Genomic DNA, 12,158 nt, shown 5'->3' with positions numbered 1-12,158 from the left:
TAAACCTAAGTGGAGGTTACAGACACGCATACCTGCAGCATAAGGCAATTGTGGAAAGCATCTTAGAACAAAGGTGTGGGGGTTAAAAGCCGAGGAAGGGGACATCCAGATGGCAGGACACAGACACACTGCCTGGGAAGGGTCTGCCTGGGCTTTGATGGCTTGTGGAACGTCTATGGAAAGGGGAGGGTAAATGCTTCTAGAGGAAAGCAGAAAGCACCGGCTAAAGACGGAGAAGGGAAGCTGGGGAGACACTTGGTCGGCGTGCCCGGATGGGAGTGTGCAGGAGGGCAGTGGAGGCAGGCAGGGTGCCTCCTTCCCTCTGGGGAGCACCTGATGCACAGTAGCCTCTAGGGCTGGGCCTGATCCCATTTCAGTCCTGACACATGCCCTTCCTGGAGGACAGCGTTGCCATTTTACAGCCAATGAGCTGACTCCAGAATGGACGGCTCCAGAATTTGTCCCTAGGTCTCTCTGGCACCAAAGCTCTTCCCCTCTGTCTCAGAAGGAAAGATATTATTAAGACCAAAGAGAGTCCTTGACCTTGAGCTAGACTGTGGACTCTGGAGTCCGTGCATAGTAGGCAAGGGACATTCACAAGGGGGCACAGACAGAGCTGGGTCTGGGGAAAGCGTTGAGGCAGTAGACAGTTTTGCTCTTGAAGGAAGAGATCCCAGGGCAAGGACGCCCATAGAAAACCTTTGCAGGGGTTTGGGTAAAAGGTTCCCAGCTAGGGGAAGCAGGATGGAAGGGAGGATCCTGTGTGAGAGGCTTCCTTCTAAGAGCTTTAGAATAATTCATGTGGGGAGCGAATAAGGAATGCTAGAGATAGAGGTAGAAGCAGAGACATCACTGTGGTTTCAGAAACCTGAGGGGCGGGGGGAGAAGCTGGTGCAGGGGAAGGAGGATGAGCTTTAACCTGCCATGCGGGAGACTCCCGGATGCAACAGTGCAACTCCTGCGGTCATCGTTGTTCAAGGACCAGCTACGCACCAGGCACAGGAGTAGGCCCTTGGCTGTCAAGGGGTTCCCAGGCTGAGGGGTAGATTGGAGCACGTGCTCTGAAGAGCAGGGGGTGGTGAAGGCACTCAGGGCACGCCTGGAGTGGCAAGACCACCTCTCCTTTCTGCTCGGGGCCCTCACAGACAGGGGTTCCAAGCATGGGTGGCAGAGACCACGAATAAGGACCCAAATGCACCTCAGCTCGGCCACTTCTCTATGGTCACGGTGTCCCCGGGGAGGCAGGGAGGAGCTGCATTTGTTCCTGCCCCCCAGCGCAGGAGGGGCCCACAGGGACACTGATCTTAGCCAGCTTTCTCAGGTCACCAAGGACCCGGCTACGGGAGGCCAGGGGCTCTGACACAAAGCTGAGCAGGAGGGGTTTTTAAAACTCAAGCGTGGATCAGAATCGCAGCCTGTTGAAGGAGATCCATTTTCTAACACGTTACTCCCTGGGAGAACAGAGGACTTGTGCACGGATGGAAGGCTCTGCCTCCGGGAGTGGCCTCCCCGTGCTCCAGGCTCCCGAGGCGAGCGGCCACTCCCAGCCTTCCTCTGGCGCAGAAGGTCACTCGGGCCAGGTGGGAGCAGGCGGCACCGGGGAGGCGGGGAGGCCCTCGTCCCCGTGTCTCATGCTCTTCTCTGTGCCCACCCATCCAGCCTCGAGCCCTTCCCCCGACGGGCAGGACACCAGGCGGCCGAGGAGCAGGAACCCGTGCACCTGGACTGTGGAGGATGTGGTCTGGTTCGTGAAAGACGCTGACCCGCAGGCTCTGGGTCCGCACGTGGAGCTCTTCAGAAAGCACGTAGGCGCAGGGTGGGCCCGGCCCCGGAGTGGGTGGGGGGGGGAGGGCTGCACGAAGGCTGAGGGTCAGGCAGCCCCGGGACTGCAGAAGGGGGTGGGCTAAACTAAGCGCTGGGGAGGCCAGATGGAGCCACAGGCTTCTCAGAGCAGAACAACCACATAGTTTTGTTTTTAAGAAGGGATATTTGTCCCATCTGTTCCCTCGTTTTGGCCTTTATTAGGAGTGCCTGTTTTCCTGCCCATCCATCCGTCTGGCTGGTCATTCGACATTTATAGCACACGTACAATATGCCAGGCGAACTGTAATAGCACAGATTCCTAAGCTGCTTGGAGGATTCGATGAGAAGACGCCCGTCAGGTGTTCAGCACGGTGCCTGGCTTGTAGCTAGCCTTCGTTCACACGTATTCACAAAACTAGGAGAATCTGAAATATATAAAGATGGTAAATGAAAAAAGAAGTAGGTAGGTAGTAATTAATACTGCATCTGCCCAGCTTACTCTGCCAGGTTTCCATTTACTGCTGTCACCAGTTACCACGAACATCTAGCTTAGAACAACACAGACTTATCATCTTCCAGTTCAGTGGGTCACAAGTCTGACCAGGGTCTCAGTGGGTTGAGGTCAAGGCGTCTGCAGGGATGACAATTGCTTTCTGGAAACTCGAGGGAAAATTCGTTTCCCTGCCTTTTCCCACATCGGGATCCACCCTCATTTCTTGGCCCTGTATGGCTCGGCCCTTGTCCTCAAATCCAGCAGCATCAGGCGAGTCCTTCCCAGGCTGCCAACTCCGGTTCTCTCTTCTGATTTCTTCTTCCACTTTTAAGGATCCTGGTGATTACACTGTCTGTCCCACCCGGTAATCCAGGGTATTCCCCCTATTTTAAAGCCAGCTCATTAGCAACCTTAATTGCCTTTTGCCAGGTAACCTAACATACTCCCAGCTTCAGGGAGCAGGACGTAGACATCTTGGGGGGGGGGAAGCGAGGGAGCGTCATTCTGGCCTACCACAGTTACCATGATTCCTCCTCCTGTCTCTTACTTTTATTTGGTGATTCTGTCATAGAAACCATGTTCTCAGATCTGGGGAGACTCCTCTAACCAGACCCTCACATTTCATTAGTGATATATCTGATGTCACTGGACAGGGGAGCCTTGAGAACAAGGACCCCAGAGAGGGTTACGTTGAGACGGATCTGAGTGGGAAGAGTCTGGCTGTCTTCCAGAGTGGTAGGGGATGGTGGAAGTCTAGGAGGTGGGGGGAAGAGAGAAGATTAGGCTCACAGATGAGATTTGCCCACTCTGCCATTTTGCCAACGACACAGAGAGTGAGTGATACAAAGTGGGTGCTTCTGGCTGGCTGGCTAGATGCATGAGAGGGGCAGGGGGGCCCTCACATAGTTGTAGGAGTCCTGTAACTGCCTCTTCCCCTGACCTGAGCACCCAAACTATCTTTGTCTCTTGTGACCTGAAAATAACAGTATGGGTGAGTGAGGAAACCGAGCCTTACTAGGTTCATGAATCGAACATGTGTTCTGGAGGGTCACCATTTTCAGAGACAAATGGGAATGATACCACGACCTCAAGGGGCTGGCATCCCCTTAGTAGTTCATTGTGCTAAACCCTGAGATGAAGCAGGTGCATTATTTAGTTGTATGCCACCTGGTATTATTAACAGGGCCAAACACCTGAAATCCCTCATCAAGTGCAATTAGCAATTTGGTAATCAGCTCAAGGTCGGTGGGCTTACCAAGAAAAGAAACAAGAGATTAGGGTGATGGAAAGAATACCAAGGCCTCATACCAGCACCTGAAATGGAAGGGTCATTGCTAGTTTCAGGGTCCAGCTGATGGATGACACTTTGTCTTAGTCTGTTCAGGCTACTATAACAAAGGGCCGTAGACCGGCTGGCTTATGAACAAGAGCAATGTATTCCTCAGCTCTGGAGGCTGGAAGTCCAAGATCAGGGTGGGAAGCCTCCTTCTGTGTTGCAGACTGCCATCTTGCTGTAGAAGGATACTAATCCTATTCCTGAGGGCTCCACCTTCATGACCTCATGACCTCCCAAAGTTCCCACCTCTAAATACCATCACATCGGCCTGGGGCTTGAACTCAGGCTGACCTGCCTTCTAGTTTGGCCTAACCCCCACCTTCAAATACCGTCACATGGGGGGTGGGTAGCATTGCAACATTTGAATTTGGGTGAGGAACACAAACGTTAAGTCCATTGCAAACTTTTTGCTCCTTTAGCCCTAAAGCAGATAAGGAGATAAACATCACAGGGGGCATATTGGGAACATAACTGGGGTTTATGTTTTGTTCCTTCAATCGGGAGCAGGAATATGAAAAATCCAGTGTGTCGTATGACCTCAGGGAGATTATGGGAAGAGGAACACAGTATTTGTTTGCTTTATTTTTTAAAAGAAGATATTGCCTTGGGACTAAGAGAATGTGTGCCTGAGTGAATCCATATTCCCTTACCTCATCCCCTGACCCTCTGTTAACCGTAGCCACTGTTTGATAAATCTGACCATCTTCTGGATTTTCTTGTTTCTGATCCTGTTCCACCAGGAGATTGATGGCAATGCACTCTTGTTGCTGAAGAGCGATATGATCATGAAGTACTTGGGTCTGAAACTGGGACCCGCGCTGAAACTCTGCTACCATATTGATAAACTGAAGCAAGCCAAATTCTGAAGGTTTTTACAAAGATAGAAGCGAAGTCCAGACAACAGGTCTCAAGATCATCTTCTGCCTTACCAACATCCAGCACCATCACAAAATGGATTCTCTCCTGAAAAATAACAGCCACAAAGACTGGGTCTTTTTATAAAACTTGTGCATCTCTGCCTTTAAAAAAAATTCAACATGGCCCTTTTGAAAGGCTCCTCTGTGTTAATGATTTGCCAAAAAAAATAATGGAAAAGCCTATTATTTTAGCATTTTTATAGGTTGGTTGTTCTGAGAATGGGTCCTATTTTTATGATGAGAGATCAGGGAACCCAATGCTATAGCCCACGGAGAACCATGGAGGGTTCCAAGGATGTGAGAAGAAAGACCTTTGTCTCTACAGGGACTCCACCATAGCACCACCTGTCTTTAACTCTGCCCCAGGGACCTGTCATTGTGAGCCTTGCTTAATTCAGCTCTGGAAGCTGTCTTCTGAGGAAACATGCCTCCTCACCTTGCACTATCTGGAAAACTTGAATTCTTTTGCTCTCTGAAAGAGAAGAAAAAAATCTTTTTCTATTCCTAGTTATCCGAAGTACTGTGTTGTCCCACTAGAGGGCAGACTGCTAATGAAGTTTCAGGACCCTCCCAGCGGCAGCCTGCTGATTTAGTACTCAGTGGTCGGGTTAGGGTCTCTGTGAACAAGATCTAGCACACAGACATGGAGAATTTCTTCCACAGTCAGCACCACAGATTGCAACTTGGGGAAGAAACTATCTTCTAGAACGTTCTAGTTCATATCCAGTCATTATTGACTGACTGAGATGCCCAAGCAGCAAAGGCAAAAATTTGGAAGTACGTTCTTCCCAGATGGGGCTTTGGAGTTCCTTCCCTTTCAGAGTCCTTACTGGGGTGTTGATGTGTTGGCACGTTGAAGAGTCTTAGTGACGTTTAGCCCATGGGTGTTTCTTTAAAAAATTTAGAAAAGTGTCTCAGATAAGCTTTCAAATGGGAGAGTGTTGATTTCTTGTTACATTGTTGGATTGTGTAGTTGTACCGCTGGCTAATTTTTCTAGTTCTCAACAAATACACAGACATGCTGTTATTGGGTTTAATTCCATTTACAAATAGGTTTTCCTTCCTCGCCGTGGAGTAATAGGAAAAAATCGATTTTTCACCCCTTTGCAGCTGTGTCCAAGGAAGGACAAGTCCCCAGTTTACGAGGCAGAGGGCAACCTCATCTCCATTCTTTTTATCCTTCTCCTTCCTCTCTTTCCCTCTTTCTTTTATTCGTCCTCCCTTGCTGAAGAGGAAACACATTTTCAAAATGAATTCACCTTTGCCATGGGCATATCCTCTTCCTTAAAAACATCCACAGTGTTAGAGATGAGGAGATGAATACTAGACTCTGCAATCTCTGGGAGGGCGAGGATCAAAGAAAACTCAGGGTCCCCCTTGGCCCAAATGCAAATTAGAAAAAGCACACCTTTCTCCGGGGATGCAGCCAAGCAGGGGGTCTCAGGTGATGAACGGAGCAGGGGGGGATTTCCTCCCCCTCCCCCTCAACTGGGTGCCCTTGTGCGGGACAGGAGCTGTGCAGCCTTGAGGCCAACCAGGCTAGATTTGCATACTGATCTTCTGTAAATCAGTTAGAACTTGGAGGAAGACCATAAGGAAGATTCCATGCCATGCTGTTAGACCCACTTTGACGAGCAATATTTGAGAAAGCACATCCTAGCAAAATCCTTTTTTAGGCACACAAATGGTGGCTGGACTTAAAGCATGACAGAGATGGGAAGGAGGGCCACATCCTACCCCTGCTTACCGACCTGAGCTTGAGTCATCAGGTTGCTGAAGGGCTTAGTGTCTGTTGCTTTCAGCACCTGACAATCCTACCTTGAATCAGGCCTCGGGGACAGAGTCTTCCAAGATTCTAAAGTGACAAAATGACTCTGCCCCTCAAAGTTTGTTCATTATGAGTGCTCATGGATGGTCTGGAGTTAGATCAGTCCCCTCAAAAGGCCACGGCTAGTTTATGTATTCAGAACTGCCAGTGTGAAAATAGTGAGATCTAGAAAACCCCACGACAGCCCATCGGCTGTTTTTTGCTCAGTCCTCTGAAACTGGTCATGCCTCTTTCATCAACATATACCTCGTTGACTTTCAAAACTTCCTTCCCACCCTCACCAGTGCCTCTCTCACTACAAAGGCATGAACATTGGTGCTCCCAAATTAAAATCATCCCCAAACAATGTCAAAGAGATACTTTGAGTAGTTTCCAGGGGAGAGAGATTTTTCTCATCTCAAGTCTAGGAGAAAACTGGATCCATGTTCACGTGTAACTGCTCTCACGGAGGTGCGATCTCATTTTGCATTAAACTTTAAGCAGGACAGATTGCTGAAGCCATGATATTTAAGGTTTGACTTTTTAAAAATCTCATTACTCTTAAAATGAATCTGCCATATCAGAAAATAACCCAGGGAGGAAATTCCTCCTTGCCTGTTTTTGCACTGAAATGCAATTAGCCAACAAAATTATTGTAGCAATACTGCAATTATAATTAATTTTCACCCCTTTCAAACATCTTGTCAAACCAGGCAGCTAAATAGCTCAGCAAATGTAAAACATGCCAGGCCATTTCTTCTAAATGGACCTTCAAGAGTCAGGCCATGTGTGTCACTCTCGTCCAAATGTGAGCTTATTTTGGGAGCCTCACCCTTGTAAGGATACGGTACTTGTTATTCCACTGCGGTAGCTGTGTTTCAGGTTGTGGTGAATAATGATATAGTTTTGCATAATTCCAAATTAGAGTGTGTGGGTGTGTGTGTTCGTGTCCAGACATTTCCAATCACCCGTTTCTGTTAAACACTTAAAAAAAAAATCTAGAGACAATTCTATTGCCTAAATTCATTTTAAATATTTCATAAGTACATGAATCCCTTTGTGAAGACTTCAGGTAAAAGATGTAGGGTGTGTGTGTGTGTGTGTGTGTGTGTGTGTGTCCCCTAACACAGTGGTTGGAAGAGCCTAAGGAAGAGGCTGAGAGCGTGTCAGCTATTCGCTTTGCTTGGTTTAAAATGCCTCCCCAGGGCGCCTGGGTGGCTCAGATGGTTAAGCGTCTGCCTTCGGCTCAGGTCATGATCCCAGGGTCCTGGGATCGAGTCCCGCATCGGGCTCCCTACTCAGTGGGAAGCCTGCTTCTCCCTCTGCCTCTCTCTCTCTCTCTGTCTCTTATGAATAAATAAAATCTTAAAAAAAAAAAAAATGCCTCCCCAGTTTGGAACTTGGGAGGCAGAACCCGCTCTCGGCGGTTGGGACGAGGTATCCCCTTTCCTGCCAGCAGGGTGCGCCCTGGAGGCCGCTGGGGACGGTGCCGGGCTCTGGGCCGGCCTCCCTCAGGTGCTGCCTAGCGCCCCCCCAGGGCGGGGAGCCGCGGGGCAGGGAACAGACGTCTTGAGCGCCTTGTTTAGTGCCCACCAGAGAGTTCACCAGGCTCCCACCATTTCTCTTCAGCAGCGCGGCCAAGGTTTTTCCCCTTTGATCAGGAAGGAGCGAAGAGCTCCTCAGGAGAACCAAAGACGCTATTTAAATCTATTGGGAAGGAGTCCTGAGCTAAGGTTGGTTTGCTTGAGAAGGAAACCGGTGAGAGAAGGAAGACACAACTATAAATTTCTTAGGAAAACGATGAAAGAGCACCTCCTCTCACAATCCCAACCCCTGAAGCTGCAATAACCTATTTTTGTATTTATGTGCTGTATGGAATCTTTCTTACTTTTTAAAATTAAAGTCATTTTTTAAATGATTTTTTGAGATTGCTTGAGGAGAAATTTGTCATCTCTCTGGAGATAACTGGAAATGCCCGGAGGTGACCAAGGACTGGAGTTTAGTCACTGCCGGAAGGTCTTGAAAGATGGAAGTATTCTGCTTTATTTCTACCCAGCCAGGTTTTCGTACGTGTGAGCAGGTGACAAATGCTCTGACAGGGCACTTCTTCAGCTCTTCCCTAGAGGGGTGACAGGATGAAGAGATTGGACTCACCTTTTTTTCTAACCTCTGATAACAAGACATGGGATGGTGAGGGACTAGATGAACTTTGTAAAGCTGCAATGTTTTGTTAAGGCCTGAAAGAAAGCCTGTCGGTGGATGTGGTTTATTTTTTGTTATAAACACACTCCAAGAACCGAGTGGTTGCCCAGCTCTGCTGTGGTCTTGCTATGTCCCCTATGCCCGGTGGCATGAGAAGGCCACTTGAGAAGCCCAGAGGTGAATCCCGCAGATGGTCAGACGTCTAGAGATGCCGCCATTCCGGTTTCCATCTTGTGATGTCACCCCAGGGCCGACGCCCCGCTGCACTCACAGCCACTCAGCTTCCAGCACCACTTCGGGCTGTGCTGTCCAGGGAAGAGCCCTGCGAGCCCCAGCTTCCAAGGAGTCCTTCCCTCCAGTGGTTACCCCAATCGAAGACGATTCCTTCGTGGACAACTGGAAGCTGGATTTTTGAAAGTCTAACGTTTACTTGAAGGAGAATCTCTCTTATTTATTGCCACCAGTTAAATATTATGGAAACATATCTGCTAACAATTTGCTTTGTGTAATTTGTTCTAATGCTAATAAGCAACAGCTGGGATATTTCCTGTGGTAAATTCCTTTGTGGTTACAGTGGTATTATCACACATGGACTTCACCAAAACGCTGTACTTAAGAAGAACGTTCACTCTGGCTCTCTCAGACTTCAGGAAATTCCCCTAACTTAGAAACAGTTCTGGGCAAAAGCACATTTTTAGAGGGAGATTTGCTCTTCTTCACTCCCTGCTTCCTCAAGCAGGCCCCCAGACCTGTGCTTTTCAAATCCTACATACAGAGCCTGAGGGCGGTTCTCCTCACTTAGCACTGAGCTTGAGTTCCTCCAGGGGAAGAGCAGAAAGCAGAACTTAAGAATGACGCCTTCCACCAGGTGAGGATGCCATACCCGGAGTCGATATTAAGAGCATGTGGGCAGGAGAGGAGTGGAGACACATCCAAAGGCGAAGAGGTGGCTCAGCAGGTGATCAAATAGTGACGACGTCAGCCAGTGTGGGGACTGCAGCATCTCTCTGTCCAAAGGGTCTCCGTATACCACTCAGACTTGCTCTGGGCTGCCAGCCCACCACGCTCTGCTCTGTCGTTCCACCGTATTATCTGAGCCTTAGAGCTCATTCCACGCACCGATGCTTGACTCAAAAGGCCAACACAAACGTCTTCCGTTAGATCCTACTTTGGAACCCACCTGGTGCCTTGCTTTTCCGAACAGCTCACCGTGCAAGAGCAGACCCTAATGGAGTGCCCTTTCCCCGTCACCCGTGTGACTGGACGCCACCTCCATCATAAATGTAGCATCCCCAAATCTCAGGAAGGCTCTGCCTCCCCACCCAGTGCTAGATGGCCTTCCCCACAGCCCTGAGAAACAGCTGTGCCCGACTACTTCCCATTAGGGGGAGTTCACTCCCATAGGAAGTGGCTTGTTTCTCTGTTGGACAGCTCTGGTTATGAAAAAGTTATTTCTCAGGGAGACACAGATGTCTGTGAATCACACACAGACGTTTGAGATGAAGCCAACTCTGCAATCTTTCTCTTTTTAACAGAGCTCGCCCATGCAGTAAACCGCACCTAAATCCAAATCGACATTGGCAAGTAGATCCCAGCTCTGCTACATGAGGATAGGGGGCAGACACTTTATATAAATGTAGAACTTAGCTAGGTCATGGCCCTCAGATTCATCAGCCCTGTCATGAAGAACTAGCGAAATTCTTGTGGCCTCACACATGCACAAAAGGGGGTCCTGGGAGAATCTTCAGTGCAGCTGTGAATCTGGCTGTGGTCACATAGGCATGTGAGTTACCTGAGCACGTGGGCAGGAGAGGAGTGGATGGATTGTGTGAATGGATCTGTAAGACCATGCACTTCATTAACTGTGAAGAAAATGCTATGAGATGCTGAGGGCCTATCTCTTAATTGTACTCATTAGTGATATGATGAACTAAGAAAGCTTTAGTTTAGATAAAAATAAGTTATAATCGATGATAGAAAAATAAACATGGTCTGCCCTGACGGTATGAAAGAGTGACACAGTTATGACCCCAGGCCCAAGTTACATTTCGTGCTTGTATGTGCATTCACGAGTGAGTGTGTATTTGTGAGTTCATGCAACCAGAAGTGGGAATTGGGGGATGTTTGAGAGGGATCGCAAAGGGAGATTTTGCTTTCTGGGACATTTTGTCTTAATCAGAAGAACTATCTAGCAATGATTTAGAAATCAGACCCCAAACTAAATAAAACATGGAGTTTATGTAGCTTACTTACATAAAATTCTGGATTATGGAGCAGATTCTCTATAAAAATACTTAAATCTCGGTGCTTGGAAAAAGTAGATATTAGCTAGCACCTTTCATAGCACTTGCCATAAAAAAGGCACCTTGTTAATGAACTAAATGAACACGTGTGACCAGTTTTCATATTTTTGTCAAAAAGCCACTAATTTCTCTTTGAACCCCATTATCTTTATTGAAAGGAGAATTGCCAAAGCAGAGCATGTGGCCTTTTATTTCCTGGCTCTCCCAACCTCTGCAGTCACCGACTTGCATTTCACTTGCCTCCCTTTGTCTTAAGATCTCACATTCCGATTGGCCTTGTGGTCTATTGCAAGCATTAGAGAGTAGTATTTACAGCTTTACTTTTAAAACATCTTTTCCTCCTCCTTCACAATCTGTGACACCTCTCACAAATGAGAGTTTCCATCTATGGGTAAACTTGCACAGGAAGGTAAGTTCTTTCCATGACCCCCCGCACTTCCAGAACCTCACTCACCTTGGAGAGGGCAAGTCCGCCAAACTGGGCCTCCCGCACAAGCCACTCTGTCATACATGCGGATGCAGCAAGCCTGTTCGAGAAGACACAGCCTGTAGGAGATGCATAGAAGAGAACCTTCCCCTGTCCTCTGCCATGCTTTACCCATCTCCGTCCTTGAGAGCAGATTCAGAAATATCTGGGACTTCTCTCTTTTCCCAAGTGGTTATGTAAAACAATCATAGGACCAATTTTTTTTTTTTTTTTTCATAACCACACCAAAATTTAGTGTTCCACCTTCAAGGAAATCACCTTTAAAAGCCTGGGCACGTATTCCAAGGATGTTATCACTGCCCAGATATTTTTTAGTTCATCTCTTCTGGGGTCATCTTTAGAAGCCAGAACACTTTCCTTTCAAAGTGTGGTTGGAAGCGTACCATCGTCCCTTGGGAGTGGATGTTTTTTTCTTTTCAGAACAAGCCAAAGCCACTGGGGTGGTGTCCGGTAATCCATTTGAGATTTTAAAAGGCATCTCTCCATACTCATTAGTTTGTCTTTTCCTTGTGTGTTTCCTCAGTTGGTCCAAAACTTCGAGCAAGAACAGCCACAATTCATTTCTCAACTTAAATATATTAGGCAGGCATTGGTATAAGGAGCTGCAATGCATAGACAGCTTTGAAGGGCAGCATCATCGGGATGTATAACATCCACCATGTTCATTTTAAAGTAATCTCGCTGTATCTTTGGGCATGGTAACCTCAGTATATCGTGAGTATATGCAAGTATACAGACCCTGTTTTTATACCTAGAGCCCCCAAATCCAGAGGAATTGGGAGGAAGAAGCAATAGGAACACCTGGACAGC

General features: G+C 47.9%; 1 protein-coding gene across 4 annotated transcripts in view; it reads left to right on the top strand.

Annotated features, from left to right (window-relative positions):
• SCML4 (Scm polycomb group protein like 4) overlaps nucleotides 1-11,397 on the top strand; it is a 137,470-nt gene extending 126,073 nt beyond the window's left edge. For 2 of the 4 annotated variants that reach the window (XM_064597953.1, XM_064597952.1), the window contains 2 exons: nucleotides 1,660-1,805; nucleotides 4,373-11,396. In XM_064597953.1, the coding sequence (XP_064454023.1) occupies nucleotides 1,660-1,805; nucleotides 4,373-4,498 (272 nt within the window). In that variant the 3' untranslated portion in view covers nucleotides 4,499-11,396. Of the gene's footprint in view, nucleotides 1-1,659; nucleotides 1,806-4,372 lie in introns of all 4 variants that reach the window. The other 2 variants (XR_010413720.1, XM_045865266.3) reach the window with 2 other exon arrangements.
• The last annotated feature ends 761 nt before the right edge of the window (nucleotides 11,398-12,158 follow it).

The sequence above is a fragment of the Mirounga angustirostris genome, unplaced genomic scaffold, assembly GCF_029215605.1.
Source record: "Mirounga angustirostris isolate CCGP_5_RB_7025 unplaced genomic scaffold, mMirAng1.0.hap1 SCAF_8, whole genome shotgun sequence".
Taxonomy (NCBI): domain Eukaryota; kingdom Metazoa; phylum Chordata; class Mammalia; order Carnivora; family Phocidae; genus Mirounga; species Mirounga angustirostris.
Note: the sequence above shows the minus strand (reverse complement) of the source record. Positions and strands in the feature narration are given on the sequence as shown.